The sequence below is a fragment of the Caloenas nicobarica genome, chromosome 1 (assembly GCF_036013445.1).
Source record: "Caloenas nicobarica isolate bCalNic1 chromosome 1, bCalNic1.hap1, whole genome shotgun sequence".
Lineage (NCBI taxonomy): Eukaryota > Metazoa > Chordata > Aves > Columbiformes > Columbidae > Caloenas > Caloenas nicobarica.
Window position 1 is genome coordinate 66,105,688 of NC_088245.1, and position 24,119 is coordinate 66,129,806.

A 24,119-nucleotide genomic window follows, 5' to 3' on the forward strand; every position below is an offset into this window, starting at 1 on the left:
ATATACCAAATTCTTTCTGACTCAGGGCATAGCCAAGTCACAGCAAGGCCAGTAGTAGTGAGTGACACATTCATCCTCCATTGTACTTAATGAGGGTCAAAGGCTTGCATAGAATAGAACAGAATAGTTCCAGTTGGAATGTACCTACAACAATCATCTTGTCCAACTGCCTGACCAATTCAGGGCTGACCAGAAGTTAAAGCTCATTATTAAGGGCATTGTCCAAGTTTCTCTTCAACACTGACAGGCTTGGGGCATCAACCACATCTCTGGGAAGCCTGTTCCAGTGGTCGACAACCCTCTCGGTAAAGAAATGTTTCCTAATGTCAAGTAAGAACCTCCCTTGATGCAGCTTTGAACCATCCCCACGTGTCTTGTCACTGGATACAAGGGAAAAGAGATCAGCATCTCCCTGTCCACATTCCCTCCTCAGGAAGATGTAGAGGTCACCTCTCAGCCTCCTTTTCTCCAGCCTAGACAGATCCAGAGTCCTTGGCTGCTCCTCACAGGACATGCCTTCCAGCCCTTCCACCAGTGTTGTTGCCTTCCTCTGGATGCATTCAAGGACCTTCACATACTTCTTAAATTGTGGGGCCCTGAGCTGGTTTTGGCTGGGATAGAGTTAATTTTCTTCACAGTAGCTAGTATGGGGTTATGTTTTTAATTTGTGCTGAAAACAGTGTTGATAGTACCAGGATGTTTTCATTACTGCTGAGCAGTGCTTACACAGAGCCAAGGCCTTTCCTGCTTCTTGCACCACCTCACCAGTGAGTAGACTGGGGGTGCACAAGAAGTTGGGAGCTCACACAGCTGGGGCAGCTGACCCCAACTGACCAAAGGGGTATGCCATACCATACGACATCATGCTTAGAAATATAAAACTGATGGAAGAAGGAAGGGGAGGCCATTTGCGGCGACGGCGTTTGTCTTCCCAAGTAACTGTTACATGTGACGGAGCCCAGCTTTCCTGGAGGTGGCTGAACACCTGCCGGCCCATGGGAAGCTGTGAATGAATTTCTTGTTCTGTTTTGCTTGTTGCATGGTTGCTGCTTTACCTATCAAACTGTCTTTCTCTCAGCCCACGAGTTTTCTCACTTTTACTCTTCCAATTCTCTCCTCCATCCCACTGGAGGGAGGAGTCAGTGAGCGGCTGCGTGGTGTTTAGCTGCCAGCTGGGGTTAAACCACAACAGGCCCAGAACTGCACGCAGCACTCAAGGTTAGGCAGCACCAATGCTGAATGCGGCAGGATAATCACCTCTTTTGACTGGCTGGTTTTGTTGTGTTTGATGCTCCCCAGGATGTGGTTTGCCCTCTTGGCTGCCAGGGCACACCCTGCTGGTTCACATTGAGCCTCCTGTCGACCAGCAGATCAGGCTGGGTCATCAGCTTCTCCTGGCAGATTACATCTGCCATCAGCACAAAAACTAAATCTGACGCTATCAATTGGAAATGCTGCTATGAGCAAAGGTATTTCCTCTAACAAGGATTCACAGTATAATGTCCCCATAGCTGCCACCTCCTGCTCTAGGAAAGCATTAGTCATGTGGGAATTAAAAGCCTGGATAGCCTAGGGGCTTGTCTTGTTTAAACTAACCTATTCTAGTTGCTGCCTTTGCATATTAAGCACCCTTAGTCCTTCTCAAAACAGACTGGGCCGATCCCACTTTAATGAACCCCTGTTTGCCATCAGAAGTTACCTACAAGGGGAAGAGCGTGCTTCTGAGATGCACAAAACCCAGCATTCTGCAGGACAGGGCAAGTGAGCTTGGTTCTGGTTTAGAGAAGCTGCAGACATGACAGAGCCTTAAAGTGTGGCAGGGTCCTGTTTTGGCAGGGTCCTGTTTCAGCAGCATTGAAAACATTTCTCTACGGATCAGGGGCAAATGTATCATGCTGTCAGATGTTTGCTTTTGAGAGCACTACCTTTTTGGATGGCAAGGGCTGCTCCCCGTGATGTGCCGTGGGTCCACCCCGAGAGCTTCACTCTGCTTCCCAGGGCTGACTTCCGAATTTCTGTACTTTTCTTCTCCTTCTCCTTTCCATTTCATATGATAAAGCTTGTCTTTTCAAAATACAAGGGTGGGAGAAGGGACAAGGTGTCAAGATTTGGAAATTCAAAATACTACTAATACCAGAATTACTTCTGGCATTACCACGTCAAGGCAACCACACCAATGCCACGACCTTACACGTAACACACTACTATCAAAAGATCAGTTAGAAGCGGGCTTCCCTTCTCATTACAAGTTTCTGTATTACTGCAAGAGGAAAGAACTTCCGCCTGAAGGCTAGAGAGGAGAGGGAGCTACAAGTTGTTCTCAGTCTAGAGTACCATTTTAAAAACAGCAACAAGGGGTCAAAAAGGAGAAGGGAGAGAATGTCAGAAAATCTCATTTACACCGACTTGAACTTGCCTGAATCAACCAGCTCCAGACTACAGGCTGCTGATGTCCAAGGTAGGTCAATAGATCTGCTCTGAGCTTTCTTTGTATTCTTCAGCCTCCCTACCACACATTTTTAAAGAGTACTGTGGAGCACCAAAGCCCCAAGAGGATGAAGGAAATACAGGGGGCAGAGCTGTGAAAAATGTGCAGGTGGAGTGTCCACATAATTTTTTTACCAAAATAAAGGGGACTATTATAAGGTCCACTTTTCAGTTATTAAGATGCAAATGTGAGGGGGAGTTTCTTATGTGATATTAAGAGTGGTTTGTATCAGTTTAGGAGATTATTCCACAGCTGAACATCAATTGCTCCTGAAGCAGGCATGTTCTCACGCAGCAGACTCTCATTCCTAGAGCAAACCGATCAGGAGATCGAGTGCCTCATGTTTCTGTTGTTCAAAGCAGTCTCCTGCATAACCCGTTTCTCTTTGCTGAGCATAGTAGGCATTGCTTCAGGGTTTTCTTCTTCCTGACTTTGTCTGTACAAACTACTTTTTTAATAAATCAAGCATAAAATGTTTCATGGACAGATCTAGTTCGATTTAGTATAAATGACTGTAAAACTCTAACCTAAAATTTTACATTGTTTAATACACTAAGAATTATTACATAAATTTTTGCACTGATTTTGCTACATCTGCATCAAATTACATCCTAAAATAACAGACTTCATACAATTTGCCTCTGTGTTTTATTTTCTTTTTTCTTCACTTGCTTTTTAACACTAGTTTCTCTTTGACAGAAATAGTAGTTTCTATTTCTTGCCATCCCGTGCTTGTCTTTTGCATAAAGTGTGATCCCTTGGCATCTATTTTCAGATGGCTGGAGTTTCTAAAACCAAAAGAAAGTGTTTTTATCACCTTCCAACAGACTACTTCATGGACATATTGACATGCACCCAAAATAGATGCCACCTGATTAAAAGTTGTGTTTTGCTTATAATTTAATGCATGTACTCCTACTTACAGTTTTTATATCGTTTAAACAGCACTTTTACATTTCTTTGCTTGTGTCTTTCTGGAAAACCTCTATCAACTATTTTCTTCTATGTGCTCACTTAATTTATGCACAGTATTTCCCAGTAACTGTGCATATCTTACAGAAGAGAGCTCAAACACTGACTTCTGTCTTCTTTTTCCTCTAGTTTGCTATTTTCTCTTTGATAGTGGATTCCCTGGATCAAATGCAGTGTTCGTAGAGGAATGAAATGAATTCCATAAGCCAGAAGAATGCACTTAAACTCATAGAAGGCGTTAACTCTATACGGTGATAGAAACAAAGAGGCTCGGTTCTGTATATCAGGATGACTTTGAATGTTTTACAAAATTGCAACATTGTATTTCTTACTTTTACCCTCTTTTTATGCCTCACTGCCCTTCCTTCCTTCCCCATGTGCTTTCTTCCATACTCATTTGTATTTATTATCTGCAGATGTTAGAACAGTTTTCACTTGTCCTACTATCTTATAGTTAAATATTAATACTAACTCCTTCAAATCTAGCATGATCTGCAGCTTTCAGGTTTGCTTCACTATTGCAGCCGTTCTCACCACTCACATACAGATGTGAACTGAATGCAGACAAACTTAGACATTTTTCTCCACTTCTGATTAGATTTAAAATGTATGTTCATGTGCCCATGTCTCCGCTGTTCTTGTCTGCACTGAAGATAAACAAGATGTGTTTCTGCTTATAGCAGCTAATCCTCTAAGGTGTGAATGCAATGGACAAAAATATTATTCAGGCATAGTTAAACACAGTCACGTAAATCAGCTGCTGTCATGTGTTTAGCATTTCTCATCATTTCCATCATTTTTGTTCCATTTAAATTGTTTGTCAGCTTTCTCTGTTCTCTGTTATTTTTGTCTGGTTTTAGGTTCTATATATGCAGAAGTGAAAATGCAATCCCTAGACACAAATGCTGCAGCTGACTACACATCTCCTGGTGAGTTTTTAGCTGTCTGCTAGAATTATATGGATTTAATGAGAGGAGAAGAGAGCGCTCCTTATTTTCTAAAAGTTTAGTGATATAAAACTGTATGGGAGACAAGATGATGCAATTGTCTGCTTTATATAGCCAGAGCAGGGGAAAGTTGATGTGTTGCGTTATCTGTAACTAAACGCTTGTTGGCTTCACTAGCATAGGAAGAAAAGGATCTTATGAGCCAGACCAAGAAACAATCTAGCCCAGCCTCCTGTCTCCAACATGGGGAACAAGTGAACAACCAGAGATAGATAAGAAGAGGGTAGGCATATCTGATACCATGCTGTAACACTTTCACACGCATGCAACTGTTCAGGGACTTCCTGAGACAGATGTGTCTCAATTTATGGACCCTCAGTGGATTTATCTTCTACAAACTTGCCTAATCTCCTCTTGGTTCTATATACAGTCCTGATTTCTATAATGTCCTTCGATAAGGGAAACCGCAGTTCTTTCTGATATCACACAAAGAACCAGCTGCATTTTTTTATTCTGAGCTGTTCTCCTACTGGCTTCAGCTGAAGTTCCCTGAAAGAGATAGCAAGAAGCCAAACCCCATCCAAGGTTTTATATAACCCTGACATAGCCTCTTCTTAGTCATGTCTTTTCCTGCAGAACTCTAGTCTACTACGCCATCATTTACTGCTTCCCTTCTTTGGACCTTTTCCTATATGCTTTTTGAAATAGGAGTAGTAGAACTGCATGCACCATTGAAGATAGAGGCAAATCATGGATTTATAAAACCATGTGGCAGACAAAACATCCTTGATTGTTGTTTGTTTTCCTTTTGAATAATTCCTAACACGTGAGGTTGTAGAGTCTTCATCCTAGGAGATACTCAAAACCTGACTGTGAACGGTCCTGGACAACCCGCTCTAGCTGATGTTGCTTGAGCAGGGAAGTTGGACTACGTGATCTGAAAAGTTTGCTTCCAACCTAAATGATTCTGTGACTATGTGGTCATGACAGCAGACCCGAAGTTGCCAGATCTTCTCTAGAATATTTTTATTTTTTATTTTTCATTCACGTTATATCTGTTATCTATCCCCAGGTGCAAAGATTGCTTTAAGAGTGGTATTACAAAACAGCATTAGTAATCCAGCTATCTCACACCTCATGTCTCTTGGAATTTTTTACTAAATGCAGGTTTTATTTGGGCCATAAGTCTTCTGGTTCATGCAGCTCCTCACAAGGAACTGCCCCAAAATGGAAGATCTACCCAGTTCTTACTCAGTCGGTTCTGATACGAGTGATTAATTCAGCTTCTTTACTACAGCCTTATCTTCTGAGTGCTTCCTGGATAGCCAACAATCCACTGGCCTACAGATCTCCAGCAACATACTTTCTCTTGATATGTTTGAAGACACAACGTGTTGGAAACACACATGCTCAAAAACACATCTCAGTCTTTTCCTTCTCAGGTTCTTTTCTAATTGTTTTTTCTTATAATTTTTGGTCTCCCAGGGTTTGTGATACTTTCTACTTTCTTCATTGGATGTCTACAGCCTTAGAAAGTTAATGATCTGTTCCCAATAGCTGTGTCAACTTCCTTTTACCTGTTCCCAGATCATTCTTAGTAAGTGCGTTGTGTATCGGCCATGTGTTGCCAGGATGCTGTCCTTCAATAAAGTATAATCTGCCTGTATGGATTTAATTATCTCTCAGCAGCCCTTTTTAGCTTATTTTTAATAAGCTTCCTGTAGTTCCCCTCTTTTACCCACTAGCACTCTATTTTTCCTTATGTAGTCTAGTACTATGATGACTCTCTTACTTTTAACCACTTCCCCATATATATGGCATATTGGAAGCCATCTAGGAAGCATCAGGAGATTCAGTCTGGCTTCAGTATGCAAATATAGAAGGCCACAGATTCAACATCTTCCATGTCTATGCAGTTATCTGATACCTGAGGATATCTCAGACAACAAAAGCCATGCATTTTCAGGTACCTGTCATGTGAGTATTTTAGTCTAGTATGGAACATGCCAGGTGTTCTCAGCTTTTTTTTTTCAGACTTCTAATGTACGAGTAGAGCAGGTGTGACATACCTGTAGTTTGCTTCTTAATGTTTTGTTTAAATTACAGTCAGTTTTGCATTTTCTGCTTGACTATTTCTATACTCTGACCTCACCTCTTCCTGAGGACACAGTGGTTTTGAAGTCACACATAATGGTAATATCACACTAAACTGCTCTTTAGCCCATGTCATCTTCCCTTTCTTCATTCTAAGAGTTACTTAGAACCTTCAGCCCCTGCCAGCTTGCTCTTATTAGTTTCAAAAGTTATTTAAAACCTTATAGATGTTGTGTCCAGCAGCTCGACTCCCTTATGGTTAAGACGAGACCTGTTCCTCCAGTGTTTGGACACTCTGCACCAGATGTGTCCCTAATTCATGAAGAATGAGAAACCTGGATCCTCACTCCATCTTCTCAGCCAGGTGCTAAAATGTTGCCTTTTCATTTCCTCCTCCAGTCCCGCACAGAGTACTCAAACCATTTCTGGAATTTCCAACTTAGGATTCCTGGTCATTAACTTCCTTCCTACAAGCTTCCATTTTTGCCAATAAAACTTCTCTCTACCCTTCCCAGTCTTGTTGGTAACCACATGCACTAGTGTATCAGTAGATGGTTTGCACCTACCAAATATATTTGTTGATTAGTGCAATCAGCATGTTTTCAGGGTGCAACCATTTCCTGACAAAACCTCCTCAAGCAGAAAACCTGACAGCTCAGAGTTCTTCTTGTGCCCTTTCGTCTTTCCAAGACTGGTTTAAAATCAGTCCAGTTTAATGCTATTCTGACAATTTCTTAGCTTTCCAGTAATTCAAATAGTAACACACAAGTAGATGTGAAAATGAGGTTATGAGACAGAACAGACTAGATATTGACTACAGTTAGGATGAAGACTCGGCATAGTTTCCTCATTTATCTGAAACTCTTTACTTTACAGAGCAGGAGTAACAGCAGCAAAAACCTCAATTTCTTTTTCAGATCCTAGTTGTCACACAGACACCGTAAAGTTCAAAGATACCAGAAAGGGTAAGTGAATACTCCAGTAGCTTTGTGAAGCAAGAAGAGATGGAAAGCTCTCCTTTATCTTTTAATTCAGTGTCTGATGAGTCCAGTCAGACACTGATTATTTCTCCTCTCTTGGACCTGCTGGTGCTCTATAGCACCCAGCCAGTATCCACTGAGTTGGCAGACTAATGAATATCACAAGGATCCCCTTGAAGTAAAGCCTGAACAAAAGTCCATAAACAACAATCAAAACAGAAAGAGAATACATTTCAACTCCTCTGAAAAATTTGCTTTGTTAGGTATTATAACATGGCAGGACCTTCATGTGGTACGTAGATTGGGTTTTGCTTCCATAGTATTTTGAGAGGGCAGATAAAGATCCCAGTGAGCACTTAACTCTAGTATCAAGTGCAGTGGAATTTAACGAAGCATTCTAGGCCATGCAGGAGGGTGCAGGTTGAATGTCTGTCATGGGGGAAAAAATAAATTGAAGGGCTTTGCCTAATTCAAATGAGTTGCTTCAGTGTGAGCCTGAAAAGGGCACCTTGAAACGAAGGTAAAGTTACCAGCTGTTTCCCTAATCTTTATTTTTGCTGTCTGTAGGTAAAAGCTGTTTCTCCAGAACACATGTCGCTGTATTGGCTGCTGTGATAACCCTCCTACTGGTCTTCGCGGTGTGTCTCATACTCTTGTGTAAGTCCTGCTAAAATTGTAATAACTGCAATTAATTTGTGACTCTCGTGCACTGACTGAGATCTAAGTCATGACATAGAAAACCAATAGGAACAGAAGGCTAGTTTGAAAGCACAGGATAGTCATTTTTAGACATTCATGGCTGTGAGAAGAAATCCATAAAAGAGTTGAGTGTTTTGAAAGTTTAAAATTCCAAAAGAAAAAAAAAAAAGCCAAAACCCAACTACAAAACCTTACAATGTTCAAACAATAAATAATTTATCATTAAAATGTTTTGAAGAAACAAGATTAGATAATGCCTATTAGTAATGTAGTTGCTATCCGTGAGACTGTTTCAAGAAGATGATCTTCTATAATGTCACCAAGATGTCCATAACACCAAAAATCTTTAAATAAATTAAATAAATCTTTAAATAAAAGCTGGTTTGAAAGAGATAGCTAAGTCACAATTTAAAGGAATTTGTTTGCACCTTACTCAAGTAAAAGCTTACTACTAGGTCTTGCTGCATATATATCACTGAGTTCGTAACGATCCTTGAACTACATAAAAAGATATATTTTTATTTTAGAGATAAAGCAGTTATCTCCATTAGAAAAAAAGAATAATAGACTCATGTAATACTTTCCCTTGAATATTTTAGAGGAATCATTTTAAAATTTCAGATATGGTTGCTTGTTTCTTTTCATCCTTTGATAGCTGAGCAAATTTAAGAGGTTGCCGCAATCAAACACACTCAAATTCCAGAGTTTGCCACTTACTCAGAGATGCACATGGAGATACTCTTTGTGAAGACATGATAAAACCTTTGATCCATGGAACTTAAAAATAAGGTTGGGGGCGGTAATTGTTTTTTTCAAGGTAAAGAGTGAAGGACCGATGTCTGATAGTGCTCTGATCTTTATAAAATGTAAAATACCACAGGTAGGGCAAAATTAAAAACAAAACAACAATAACAAAACCCAAGGTGAAACTGCCAGCTTTTAAGAGAGCTTTAAATCAGGAGTCAAATGAGGAATCACTAGACTTTGCTTCAGGTCTGGCTTCAGTTACAGTTACTTTGCTGGGTTCAGTACTGCCTCAGTGAACCAAAAAAAATACTCCTAAGAAACTTAAGATCTAGATCAAAGCTGAGAAACTAAATCAAATTAGTTTTTAATTTCAATAACATACAGTTTTCACTTGTACTCCAAATGAAAACTGTTGCCATTTTGACTGTTTTATTTCTAAGTTTTAATTTTATGTGGGTTTTCCATACAGTTTGGATTTGCCTAATATACTGTTCTTGACGAACAACTTGCTCAAATGAACTAAACTGTCACCTCTTGACAATGTTCTATCACACAAGAGCTCCACAGGCTGGAAGGCATTTTCCATTTCTGTTCATGAAAATGACAACAGTTCCACTCAGTGGAACCTGACCAGAAATTTTTACAATTTTTACAGCAGTGTCATATTATTTTCTTTTCTCTTGAGAGAAAATTTATCTGCTAGTACATAAAAAATTGGCCCTGCAGTTCATGAGTCCAAGAACAGGCAGGTCTGACTTTGCTCCAAATGCTCCTTCACATTAATTAAAGTTTGCTCTTTTCTGAAACCAGGAGCTGATAAGAAGCCTCAAGATATATGCTTATTAATGCATATATACATGAAAAACATACTATTTCAAACTGCCATTTCTGTTTTATTTTTCCTTGTTGCTCTAGGAATTCAGCAAAAGGCAAAGAAAGCCTTGATGTTCCCAGTTAGCATATGGCTAAAGCACAATAAAATTCAGTGTTAAGGTGCTCCAATTAGAAAATAACACACTGTTGCTTTGTCAGGTTTCAGTGCCTTTGAACCATTTTCAGTATTGCTGCTGTCTGAATCTCTCAGGCAGATGTCAGAGCTAAAGGTGGCAATATTCTAGGAGAAAATCTCAACCCATCATTTATGTGTTGTAAATTGATTTCCTTTCAGTAAGAGAATCAGCAGGGTGGCATTCATTTTTGTAATGCATACCAGTATGCATCCACTTCTAATTTTTCACAGAAATAAATGCTTTAAAATTATGTTAGATAGTTTTAGTATCAGTATTTGGTACTATTATACACTAATGACTTTGGGGTATCTTTACTAGCAGTGCTTCAAGCTTCCACCCACAGGCTCAGGCTATTTGCAAAATCCAGCTGCTTCATCTTCTAAAATGAAATGGTCCTGGTATTGGTTAGTATCACGATTTTGGGAACTGTTTCTGAAGAGTAAATTCTGTTTTCCCCTCTGCCAAACATGTGGATGCTTCTTCAGGTTCTCAGTCCTCAGCTTTAACTTCATTATTTCTACCACAATTATCTGTTTTAATACAAATACAATGCCTACTTTATCATGTGTACCTCTGTATACAGGTTTGGATGTAACTCCATATACCAGAGCTTTAAGAACCTTTGTTTTCAAATGTTCAGACACACACCTCTCCCTGGATTTGTTTTTTTATAGTGATATCTAAGACTCAGCTTCTCCTAGACCAATATATTGGAAGTTGATCCCTAAAAGGAACAGGGCAAATCATACAATTTAGTCTCCACAAAATTAGACTTATTTTTATCAACTCTGATTTTCAAATTGTAAATGTAAAAACAGTATTATACACTGCCAGCATTTGGTTTTAGGTGCTACCGTGAAACTTAGTTCTCACAACTCCAAAAGTCTAGTTCTTGCTTGCTATCAGGAAGGAAATCTAGATTAGTAGGACTTCTGAGGCAGTGTATTTTTGAAGACTGTAGTGGCTTCATACTTCAGCAATTTGTAAAAGAGTAGTTTGACAACTGTTTTGCCCAGGAGATGCCAGCTCATCATGATCCCAGTTTCAAAAAGGCACTCAGAATCTGTAAGATATTATTTTAAATGTTATTTCTTAGAGCTAATGCTATAAAGAAAGGGATTATAGAAAACACTAGGTCCCTGAGCAAAATTACAGAACAGAGGAACTTGATCCAGTGGCTCTGTCTTCAAGGAAAGCAAGTAGAATAACTTCTTAAAATAATGTTGTTATTTCATAATGATTTCCTTTCATCACTCACTGTCTGGCTCTAGGCTTACGGAAGGAGCTGATTAATTCTTTGCACTAAAATCGAGATTCATTTATGCCACTGCTCAGTTCAGAGTCTTGGGTGGTCTTTGAATTCCTTCTGGACATTTTTGGCAGTAGGGTTTCTCAAACCTTGATGGTCTATAGATAAAACTGAAAGAAGATATGTGAGAAGTGATATGTTGTATAAGACAAGTGTACATTTGTTAATTATTAAAATGTTGAGTATGATACTGAATCATTTAATGTAGTAGTTGAGGGGATATTTCAGCCATTTAGGGGTATTTGTGGTTGCCAGCCAAAAAAAAAATTCTATATTCTCTTTATGATTGACATAAGGCTAAAAGTTGCCTCATTTGAGCTATGAAGAACTCCCTGAAATGGAGTTGGTAGAAAAAAAATCTCCACATGTTAAAGGCTGGTCTTTTTGTTTCTCACAACAGGCAAAAGTGTGCCTAGGGAAAGGTATTCCCATTCCTGAAAAGCTTTGCCTTGCCAGTATTCTTTGTTTCTCGATGAAATTATTAACTTCTGCAGCATTCTTTGGAAACCGAACATCTTATTGGAATGAGATACTCAATCAGGGAACAAATGCTGCTCAGGACTTTTGTCAATAAAAATTTGGCTATAGAAAATGGCTTGGAAAAAAAGATGCTACATTTACGATAAAACAACCTATTTTTGCCAGAGGCAAGTACAAGGCAAAAATGGATTATCTGTAACAGAGGTGCTCATCTCTCTAACTCAATAGTTACTTCTTGTCAGCGTAGTTATGACTACATCCTGGAGGGCTGGACCCCTTCCAAGGTGTCATTCCTATGCACTATAGGGTCTTCTGTCTGTAAGGATGCATAGGTACTAGGCCAGTGGTTCTAACCCAAGGAAAGTAAGAGCTCAGGATTGCCGCCTTCCTTGTTCATAGTTGCAGTTGGATGCTTTAGCCTAGTCATCCATCCTTTAATTACCAGTTTTCAATGTCCAGAAGAGATTAGGTGCCACCTAATCTAACTGCCACCCCACTTCTTTTCCCTCATCTTATTTTTGAGCTTACAGTTTGTAAACAAAGTTCTTCCTTTAATATTCTGTTCCTTTTATAATTTGCCTTTAGTATGTAGTCTGCAGAGATGTCAGTTCTTGTATGCGCCATGACATTCTGGTACAAGTTTCATAGAACTTTCTTAAATTCAAGATTTTTTTCTCATTTTATATATATTTTTTTAAAGAAATTTATCAGTTTTGGTTTCAAGTATAAGAATTCTACTCCTAAAACTTTTAGTTTAATGTTTCTTTACTGTTATTATTAATCCCTTCGTTGTTCATCTCCAAATAACCTCCAAAATGCCTCCGTAAACTCTGTTATAGACGATTTAGTAACTCCCTGTCGGTTGAACTAATAATACCCATTCATGGCATGGGCAATTGTGGCTTTAAAGTTGAGGTTTACTAAGCAGAGAAGCTGGGAGAATATCAAGATTTTCTTACTGCAACACAGAGCCATCTGGAACAACATAAACCACCTTTAGCCTGTGTCATGATTCAACCCCAACCAGCAACTAAGCACCACATAGCCACTTGCTCACTCTCCCCTCCAGTGGGATGGAGAAGACAATCAGAAGAGTAAAAGTTCAAAAACTCACGGGCTGTGATAAAGACAGTTTAATAGGTAACGCAAAAGCCATTCATGCAAGCAAAGCAAAACATGGAATTCATTCACTGCTTCCCATGAGCAGGCAGGTGTTCAGCCATCTCCAGGAAAGCAGGGCTCCATCACATGCAACACCATTGGGAACAAAAACGCCATCACTCTGAACGTCCTCTTCTTCCTTCTCCTTCCCCCAGCTTCATATACTGAGCGTGGCGTCGTATGGTGTGAAATATCGCTGTGGCCAGTTTGGGTCAGCTGTCCTGCCTGTGCTCCCTTCCAACCTCTTGTGCACCTGGCACAGTGTGAGAAGCTGAAAAGTCCTTGACTACTTAGCAACAATCAAAATATCAGTGTGTTATCAATATTATTCTCATCCTAAATCCAAAACAGAGCACTATACCAGCTACTGGGAAGAAAATTAACTGTATCCCAGCCAAAACTAATACAGTCTGTTCACTGCGAGTGATCCTTGAACTCCATATTTTCAAAAGGATCTAAAGTTTCTAAACTGATAAAACCAAAGCCCTGAGAAGACATGAAAAAGATATAAAACCCACATGAGCTTCTCAAGTAAAATAACCATAAGCTTAGTTCATCTAAGGCCTCAGCAGCTTTCTTCACCCCCTCAAGACTTCTTTTCCTTTTTATCTGTGATAAATTCATGCAGTCTAGCTAGTCATCAGATAATAAAAATAAATTTGTAAGCCTGCCTCCACAGCCCTTTTTTTCTGGGAGTCAGAAGCCTCACGTGGAGCACAAATTCCTTCACAACCACTGTGTCAGAAGAAAAAGGAAAATCAAGACTATTTCAGCCTGGGTATCTGCTTTAAAACCTAAAATGGACTCTGCTGTCTCATTTTGGTCTAGCACTGTTAGATAAGCTTCCCCCTGGGCCAGGCATGCTCTGCCTGAATATTTCACCCCAGTTGTTTGGGGTAGCAGCAGACAGTGACTGCAGCTCCAAAGCTGTGTGGGAACATGTTTAACCAAGAACTGATTGGCTTGAGCACTGATCTCTCAAAGATAGCTCTTATTTCTTATTGCTATAGTTACGCCTCTACTGTACGCCACATTTACCGCTTCTCCAAAAAATGTGTGGTGCATTTTTTGTTAAATTTCAGAGTTAGGATCTTCAGATAGCTGCTCCATAGTACGGTACTACAGTTTGGGGGTTTTGGTTTTTTTTTTTTTTTCAATGGGGGAGCAAAAAGGTGAGGAGTAGGTGTTCTGTGGGGGATGATGGTGGGAGTCAAAGAGGTCAAGAAGAGCTCTGACAATGTATGGCAAAATAGTCACCCATTCAAAGCAGGAATTGTATTCTTATTTCCAGACCATCCAACTGCAAGCAGCCCACCTGACTCGAAAACATTCTCCACCACCTATGAAGAAGCACTAGGTAGGTAATTCTCCATCATTGAAAAGACAGTTTCCAGAAGTCTGTTAGATTGCTTTGGGCAGGGGACAGGGAGGAAGGGGGAGGGGGTGTGTCTAGATTGTATTCAGAAGAAAAACAAACAAAAAATCTGACATCTTAGGAATAAAAAACCTTATCCTGTACACTCAGGATGAGCTCTCAAGGCCAGACACATTTCACATTTTCACCTTCTTTAAAAGCAGTGCTTGGTCAGCACTGCATTACTGTTTCAGAGGGAAAAACTGATTGCTCTCTCATGCTAATGCAGAGGAGCCCAAGGCTAGGTGAATGAACATGAATATAACAATCCCTTTGGTATCACAGCATTGTAGTGAACATGATGGATCAATGTCAGTGTGCTGCTTTTCAAATACCCCTCCATTCTTAACATTTTAACTAAGTGCAATTCCCTTTTGCTGTTTAGGAGCTGTTGGATAACCAACAAAACTGTACCATGCAGTCTCTGTCTCCCTGAATCATATCACCTTTTCCAGATCTCGTTGTCTGTTCGTCACAGTACCCTGTGTGGCAATGGAGAGAAATGTCCTTTCAGTAGCATCACGATTGCCATGTTTTGCAGCAGGCAAACAAGACTTTTGAAAAATGAAAGCTGCTTTTTGCCCTGACTACTTATCTTTATCTCCTGAGCAAAAATTTAAAAGGCTGAATAATGTTATCCGTGATTCTGCTTCTCTGACTCATGCCTAGTGACTCGTGGGCTGGTATTAGCTACAGAGACTGGCATGAATCCCTGGTGGTCTGATGAAGGTTATAAGCAGGACCACACATGTTCTTTTCTGACTGTAACTTAGTCTCTTACCTTTATGTTGTAAGGGGATCCTTTCATTAGTATGGACATGGATTTTTCCACACCTGTTCTTCCGTCCTGCAGGTTGCCCCCAAGGATGGGAACAAAAGGGGGAAAAATGTTACTTGTTCTTTCCAACGCCAAAAGAAAATGACTGGAATGCCTCCCGTAAAGAATGCAGAGACAAGGAGTCAGACCTGGTGATCATTGAAAACAAGGAAGAACTGGTGAGATCTAAACTCATGGGGCTGCTTCCTGGCTTGCTTCACCTGTATGCCAAAGGGCTGATGGGTTACACTTGTGTCTTCTCATGTTAGATGCCTTTGGGGATCTTTAATCTACTGTTAGCCATGTAGCCCGAGCACGTCTCTATGGTAGCAAACACCTTCACAGTGAGACACATCTTGGTGGTTGAAGTCTTGCATCTGGAAGCTTCTCTCCCCAGGCACGCTCCCATGGGAAGGAGCAAACTCTCTGCCTGGCTGACTTACGTTTTAAAGAGATTTAGTACACAAAGCAAGACCAAACAAGTCAAACAGATGCTATTTGTGAGAGCCATTGCTTTGACAAAAACTGAAAAACTTTCCCGTCACAATCAGAACAGAAAAGTGTCACCAGGTATCAAGTCACATCTGGCTAACTACAATGTATACCTTTAATGTTATCACTGTTATATTATTCTATTTAGTCTATTCTGAAGAAGCCTCAGGAAGAGAGATGGCATTAAATAAAAACAGAAAAATTCAGCCTCTGAAGCTGTGGAAAGAGATAGTGTGGCTGGATGTACAATGTACTTTCTGTGTTGGCTATCTAGCACTAAGCTTTCTGTGTACCACTGGTGAAGAAAATGTAATTTTAATGTATTATCATCATTTGTTTCCTTTCCAGGATTATCTTTGTTCACAATCAAAAGGTCATTACTACTTACTTGGTCTCACATACTCTGAGAGAGAGAAGAAGTGGAAGTGGATTAACAACATGGAACATTCCACTGACACGTAAGCTTATTCCAGCAAGTCACTGTGATACAATGACCAGAAACCGTGTAAACAAACTTTAAAACCTCACATACATACACACACCAAAAAAAAAAAAAAAAAAAAGCCACCAAACAAACAGGGACTACAAGCAAGATTGGGGAAGGGTGTAACAGCTAGATACCAGGGACTGCAATTTGTAGCAACCTGATTCCTTGAGATTTAGGTGTTTCAGCACATCCCTGTGGAAAGTCAAAGGGGGCCTGTAAGTCACATGGGAACACAGGTGTGTCACATCAGGACAGCAAAGACAGGACACAGCTGTAGTTCTGGCAGGGAAGGAGGAATCTGACTGGATAGAGTTCAATGAGGAAAGAGAGGACATACCAAGCATGTACAAGAGAGAGCGTGATGTCAGCACCATTGCATGGAAGATACCACAGAAGGGAAAGGTCTCTGGATGGGAAAACATGGCCCATGTACTTTTGTTGAGGTCTGGGGAAGAAAATTAAGGAATGGGAGGTATACTCCAACAAGGCAGCTTCCAATCCCACTGACAATAATACAGCTTAGCAGCAAGGCCAGGTGCCACTCTGTCTTTCAAGGAAGTGGTGCTGACTGTATCTGACTTTCTCTCCCTGTTCAGGTTTACTATAGAAGGAGATCACACTGACTATTTCTGCGCTGTCATTGGACATGGTGAAGTAGCAACTGCACATTGCAATGGATCCTCAACAACACAAAATATGTGTGAAAAAGCTGCAAATATTTCAAGATGATGGAAGGAGAGCTAAAAACAAGAGGTCCAGGCAGTAATGTCATCTTTGGCTTTCTTTAAGAATGACAGATGGGATTGGTCTTACTTTAGCTTCCTAAATATCTAGCCAAATGGACTCTTATAGGCTCCCTCTAGACACCTTGCCAAGCTTAGCACATTCTTTCCCAAGATGGATGGACAAGATGGGAGCTCCTCTAGAGGAGCTCGTATTTTCACACATTAGGAGTCTAGGTGACTTGCTTATACCAGATGCACGACTTTCAGGCAGCCACTGTTCGGTGATGTGAGTCCAACCTCAGTGACAGGTGTGATCACCAGCAGACCCTATCTCTCAGAGACACATGCATATATATCCATACCTTCACAGCCCTGCCTGTGCACAAGAAGATACTTCAAAGCCTTGCCACGCACTGGTCTTCCTTGTAGCCACAAGTAGAGGGCTAATACATATTTATATTTTGAATCCCGTAGAAAAGTGCAACCACACTCATTGCCATGTGTGCTTCCAGTGCTTTCCCTGAACACAGCTCCAAGTCCTAGGACTGAGGTCACAGCCACAGGCCAGGACCTAGTTTAGCAGGTGCAAATATAAGACTAAAAGATGCTTGCTCTGCAACCCAAACATGAGACAAGAGACAATTGACAGAGAGAACGAAGAAATGGATGTAATTCTGTGATTGCACCATCGGCCAAGGAATGCCACATCTGTTACCCTGGACCACCCTCTGTGCATGTGTGTTATCATCTGCATTCTAACTACAGATCTGGTTATATCAAGGGAAGGAGATTGGTGGCTGGTGCAACTTTTTACTTTGGAAAAGTTTTCTACTTTTTTCCTTTGCTACAGGAAATATAGATGTGATCAGTTTTCAACCAATAAGTCCAAAGGCCTCATCATAGAAACCCTCACTAGTATTATCTTCTAGATGTGTAAGGTATCAAGAGATATTAGAGATACACTGGCTAAGAAAGAAATGGGCACACTAATAGACGAATTAACGGACGGCTAATAATGGCATAATAATTTGATAACAGATCCTCTTTTAGCATATGAATGGAAGACACCTTGACTTGCTACCTTCTCATAGATTTCTTAGATGAACAGAATATCATCGAGGGGAAAGAAAGGAGCAGTAAGGAGAAAAACACATTACAATCAGCTTGTGAGTTGGAAATAATCCTGTCCCTGGCAGCTGACCAGTGGAAATGGGAAACATCTCATAGAAATCAATCATTTAGGAATAACTGACTGTGTCTCTGTGTACTTAAGAGAAGGCTATGGACCTTGAGAAGCATATGTGTCTGCGGAAAGGATGGCAAAGTTGCAAGTGTCAGGAGGATTTAACATCCAATATATAACATAGAGCTTGACTAGAAGAAGCAATATCATCCATTTTCAATGACATTCTCGAAAACAGCCTGGACAGAAGACAACAAGGATGAAGATTCTGACTTTCATTTTTCTCTCTTATTTCAAATTGAAAATCTGGAAGCAACAATTTCAGCTGTGCTGTAATTCAACTAGATGCTGTGAATGATCTGGCTTGTGCTGTCCCATCCTGTTCTATTACAAAACTATATCAGCCTCTACATTGGACAAGAGTCTGGAATAGGAAACAATGCCAGATCTGAAAACTGGTCACAAGGACAGGTACCTGTGGACAAGCACATTCTTACAGATTAATAAGAACATGGGTAGCATCACTATTCAAGGGTTTAGCAAGTTCCTTGGAAATGGATCTGACTTTGGCAGAAGTAACTGCACTGATTTTGCAGTGAAACACAGAGATTCCAAATTTCTATTGTTATCTGTCACAGACAACGACTATTTGTGTAACTAAGCTCAACGATATGAGAATGTGCTGGGTCGGCCAGGATAGGGTTAATTTTCACAGGAATCTGGGAGGAGACACAGCCAGGACAGCTGACCCAAACTAGCCAAAGAGGTATTCTATACCATAACAGGTCATGCTCAGTATAAAGTGGCTGGGGAGAGGAGCACTCACTGCATGGGATCGCATGGTCCAGGGCCCTCTTTCTTCTCTGGGACAGCGCAGGTGGGCATTGGGCATCCCTTGCTTTGTATATCCTTTCACTGTTATTATTATTGTTTCTATTTTTCCCTTTTGCTGTTCTGTTAAACTGCTTTTATCCCAATCCAAAACTTTTGCCTTCTGTTTCCTAATTCTCCTCCCCATGAGGGAAGGGGTGAGTGACCGCACGGTTCTGCGGTTCTAAGTTGCCGGCAGGGCCAAACCACGACACAGAAGAAGTGCAACGCATGACTGTTGTTCTATAACAGTTTCTTCCTGTCTCAGAGTGTTCCACATAAAGCTCTTAGAAAATTCATCCTGAAACAAACCACTTCGTATGAGGATGTAAGGTGAGATACTCTTGACAGAAAGCATCAGAAATCAAGATGAAGCTATGAGAGCTGCAACTGAAGCTTTATCCAAGGCTATTTTAAAAATCTGCCTGCTATAAAACTGCTCCCAGATGTATCCACCACCACTTCATCTATTTTCAGTGGCAAAGTAGAGATTTTTGATAAATCAAATAGCTTCACCATACAGATAGCATATTCGGGATTCTCACTGCATTTCATCTTGAGAGAGACATCTCTTACAGCATTTCATTACTTTAGCTGATACACAATAGTTCAGAATTCAGGCTTGAAATTTACAATTGTTTTTGACAATAACGTAAGGTAATATCATTTAAGATCAGTGTACCATTTTTCTTTTAGATCATTTGATTTGTAGTGTCTCTTTCATTGTATCCACAAACACCTGGAACATACCTTGAAATCCTCATTCTCCTTTCCTTCTGTTGCACTGCAAAATTCAAGTTATGCAACTGAGAGGTAAACAGCATGAGACAACAGGCACTTCTACATAAATTTCATTAACAGAAGAGAAATAAGCATCACAAAACGCATATGGAAAGAATGATGAGTGGGAATTTGGGGTGTCAAAATACAACAGCATGATGGGCTTTGGATATAACACAATTTCAACATGCACTTCAGATTATTGTTAGTTGTGGGATTTTATTCTCATGTGGAAATTTGTTCACAAGCAAAAAAAAACCCCAAAACACCTCAGAACTTACACCTGCTGTCTCATTCAAATGCCCATCTTTGAGAAAAACTAATCTTTAAATGCAACAATGAAACAGAAGATTTCTGCCTGATCAAAAAGATATTTTGCTTTGAAAATGTGTTTATGCTCTTGCCTAGACCTTATAGCTAGAAGTGAGACAAGATGCTAGACCCCGAATACCATTTGACTTCAGGAACTGATTTCTTTCTTTACTAACTCCATTATTTTTAGTTCAATATTGTGCCTGTTGCAGATAAAATTGTTGGTGGGTTTTGTTTGGTTTTTTGGGGTTTTTTTTCAAACTAAAACTTCCAAAAGAAGGTAATACACAGCCCCCTGGGCCAGGAACAAAATGTGGCAGAAAGATGCAGTACAAGTATTTTGAGTAATTCTGTACAGAAGTAATAAATGTTAGCCTATTGCAGCCAGACAAAAGAAATGAGAATTCCCTTGCAGTTGTGTTTTCAAGATGCACTTTGTATGTCAGACGCACTCTGCACAGCTGTACTTGACCTTCGCGCCTAAGTCATAGCCAGCTGCTGGAGTCTCTGTGCTGAGGAGTCATCTCCCCTACCTTTAGTTACTGCCCCCAGGGCCAAGCTCTAAGCTCCAGTCACAACCAAGAGAGATTTGGGCAGGACAAAGGCAGCGGCCTTCAGCATAATCCATTACACCCGTGGTGGGAACTGCCTTTGGTTCAGACCCTACTTGCTCTTCACGCTCTGGATCTCCTGCTCCCTCTCTCCTGTGAACAAAGCTGAAACACACACAGGTCGGGCACAGCCACCTGCACTTTGGGGACACGAATCCTCCCTGGGACAGCAAAGCCACTCTGCGCTTTCCCCGGCGGGCACCAGAGGGCAGCCAGCCCTCAGCGGAGACCCGCGGTGTCCCCTCCCTGCCGGCCACCGGCCCCGCAGCTCCGGCCACAGCCCCGGCCGTGCCGGGGGACATTTCACACGCCACACAACCCGGGTGCCCGGCCCCCGCTTGGGGAGGCTCGTCCCCTCGGTGCCGAGCCCAAATCACTGCCCCCACTACCAGCCCTGCCAGCCTCGGGGGCCGGTTCCCCGGGCAGCACCAAACGCTCTGAGCCCAAGGGCACCCAGCTCAGGGTAGGCGCTCAGGTCTATCCCGCTCCAACCATCTCCTCTGGCAGCCCCTTAAACCCAGACACCCCCTCCCACCACTGCCCTGGCCCCACAGCCCCAGGGCTGCAGCTGGGGGGCCCCGCGCTTGAACCCACCAACTCCTTTGGCCTCTCCACCTCCAGCTGATCCTGGCCCCAGATGGCACAGTGCAGTGACACAAGTCCCAGCAGCGCGCTGACAGCAGAGACGGGCATCTACGTTCCTCACACACCCCTACATGCATGGACACCCACTCTGGAGCACACCTGGCACAGGGGAGATGTGTAAGGGTATGTCTCAGAGAATCAGTCCCCAAACCGCTTTCTCACCTGACAATCAAACTCAAGCTATCAAAACAATCAAGGTTCCCTTAACAACATCGGGGGAGATGAGATATTTGCTTTTATGGCTGTGTCACCTTTCTGTTTCCTCCTACTGGGCAGGTGACCAAATTGCATAATCCTAAAATTGCACATTGGGTTTCTTGGGGAAATCGTAAAACCTTTTGTTCAAGAAAAGAGGTGCCTTAGGACCTTCTTTCCAAAACTTCCACTTTCCATTCATGAACATGTAATCCAAGAACATTTGTTTCACAGCTTCCTGAAGGAAGCAACCCATAAAACCCCCAGCAATCCCCAGGCTGAAGTCAGACAGCTCTGCTGAGAACAAATACACATTCTTAATTGAACAATAAAGGTACAATATATTCTATGGTGTAGGGACAGCCAACGGTTTAGACCACTGCCTTCAGTGGTGTACCTTCTCCAGCATGGGTCACCCAGTGGCCACAGTGCCTTCAGGCATGTCCTTGCTCCAGCATAGCTCATGCACCAGCTGCAGCCCCTTCAGAAGCAGAACCTTTCAGCATGGACCTCCTTCGAAGAGTGCACCTATGTTTCCAACAGCCTGTCAAGAGCCAGGGCACCAAAGGCTTAAGTTTTGGCATGAGACAGGCTATTCACACTGGTTTCAGAGCTAGCTGGAATTGGTTCTGTCTGGCACTGCACAGTTCATGGTCTCCATGCGGGTCACCATTGCCATCCCCTGATGCCTCCCCACAATTTATGTCCTTTACATTTCACCCTTCACCTCATTGAAAGATATATTAGGAATTGTTTCACCTTTATATAAGCTTTACATTTAACATCATCACAATCTTAATGTATATTCATTATAAACTCCATCTCTTGACTCTGCAGACCAGATTGGTGTAGTTAGCATCTCATCAGTGTGAATGTAACACACATCACAAATGCACCCCTTCCCCAGCAGACAAAATCGTCAGGATCAACACTGCAGCAATCTTAACATATACTTTCCAACCCCTTCCAAAACTTTTTCCAAGGTCAATAGTACTACTGGACTTCAAACATTATCCTTTGCCATGCTGCTAATCTTCTGCTTCTCTTCTGGCATGCTCCCTCCAGTAAAATACATGTAAGTTACTCCTTGACATCCCACCAGCTAATCAGGCAGTACCAGAGGGACAGTAGTAACAGTGCTCAGACCTTGGAGCTCTCAGACCATGGCATCGACAATCGCCACTTTTTCAGCAGTCCAAGCAACTGCAGTCGATCACCTCCTTCTTCACAGTTGCTCTGTGGGGATGTCTCACACCCTGTGGGATCAGCAAGATCTGGCCATTGCTCCACACAGCCCTTCACTAGGGGATCCCAAAGCCCTCCTCTCTTATGCAGGGCAGTGCTTGCAAGTAGCATAGAGACCAAACTCCCCAGAACTTTGCTCTCCCAAGACAAAATCTGTATCTCATTTGGTCCGGCTTCACAGCACCACCACAGCCACTGCAGGAGTACCAGTTGCTTCAAGTATTCAGCATTTCTGTAATCTCACTCAGAGCAAAGGACTACCAAGAGTGCTCATGCTCTGGGGAGCAGCACTCCCATCTCCACAGGTCTACTTAACCTTGCAACTCAGGCTGCCTAAAAGGGCTTTGCTTTTACTTTGCCATCAGCCTGCATTTACCTCCACAGAGGTGCCAGGGTCCCCTCTCAGGCAATCACATTAAGACCACTCGCTGCTCCCGCAGCTGCAGCCCGGCCTACCCGGCACACAGCTTTCCATCTGGCCAGTCCATTACTATTAACTACTCACTTCTGACCAAAGGTCTCCACTTTGCCCTGAGCACTTGCTAATGCACAGTGCTCCGAAAAAGATCATCAGCCTGACTCCCTCACTCTGTTAAGATGCCCTGGTCTCTCTGAGGCTTGGAGGAGCCATCTGTCTACCTGTTCCAAATCACCTTCCCACCCAGCAATGGCCTCCCCAGGTCCCTCCTTTCTCCAGCTGTTTGCACACTGTCTGCACTCACCCCTGGACACACATGGGCTGCGCCGCGTCCACCACTGTGTACTCCCAGGACCAGGATCGTGGTTCCTTCCAGAGTCTCTCTCATTACTTCTGGGCCATGACAGGGCTGCATGTCCCATGCTTTCTGCAACAGCTACCATCCCAGGCAAAACAGTCTCCTCCCAGGGCAATCTCGGCTGATTTATCACCAGTTCAAACAAACTTCATTTCACCAAGTCAAGTACTGAGCGGGGCGGAGGAAAGAATACAGAAAAACAAATGTTAGTAAACACCTTTCTCCCCCTTCCCCTGCCTCTGTCTAAGCCAAACATCAATCCCCTCCTTGTCCTTGTCTCCGCTTCCCCCATTTCCACCCAGTGCATCCCAATCCCTCCCCTGCGGCGAGGGCAGCTCGGAGGATGGCGCTGGGTGCCTGACACTTCTCTTTACCCCTCAGTCCTGTTTACTGTGTCCTAGTGCTCCCAGGTAGGCGGGTGAGATGCTGTCCCCGTGGCTGCTGTCCCCAGGGCTGCCACTGCCCGGCAGGGGCGGCCCAGGCCGCTGACCCCCCAGCAGGCAGCCCTGTCAGGGTGAGCAGCTGCCCTCCTTCTCCCCCTGGCAAGCGGATCACAGGTGCCAGGTGGGCTGGACCTCCATCATCCTGGGCGGCAGCACCAATTTCAGAGCCCTCTGAAACCGGTTCTCACTGCTCCAGGGCAGTTCATGGTTTGCTCCTGCCCAGGTCTCCTATGCTGG

At 42.3% G+C, this 24,119-nt stretch overlaps 1 protein-coding gene across 1 annotated transcript; it reads left to right on the forward strand.

Annotated features, from left to right (window-relative positions):
- Positions 1-2,361: 2,361 nt before the first annotated feature.
- Positions 2,362-17,052, forward strand: LOC136003206 (C-type lectin domain family 5 member A-like). Its single transcript, XM_065658592.1, has 8 exons — positions 2,362-2,458; positions 4,321-4,389; positions 7,419-7,466; positions 8,049-8,138; positions 14,179-14,244; positions 15,155-15,297; positions 15,959-16,068; positions 16,694-17,052. The coding sequence occupies exons 1-8, from the start codon at positions 2,380-2,382 to the stop codon at positions 16,824-16,826; spliced, it is 738 nt and encodes a 245-aa protein (XP_065514664.1). The 5' UTR covers positions 2,362-2,379; the 3' UTR covers positions 16,827-17,052.
- The last annotated feature ends 7,067 nt before the right edge of the window (positions 17,053-24,119 follow it).

Coding starts and splice junctions, on each gene's coding strand:
- LOC136003206 (XM_065658592.1), top strand. CDS start 2,380: ATGTCAGAAAATCTCATTTACACCGACTTGAACTTGCCTGAATCAACC. Junction 8,139..14,178: donor GGTGTGTCTCATACTCTTGT/GTAAGTCCTGCT, acceptor TCTTATTTCCAG/ACCATCCAACTGCAAGCAGC. Junction 15,298..15,958: donor TTGAAAACAAGGAAGAACTG/GTGAGATCTAAA, acceptor TTTCCTTTCCAG/GATTATCTTTGTTCACAATC.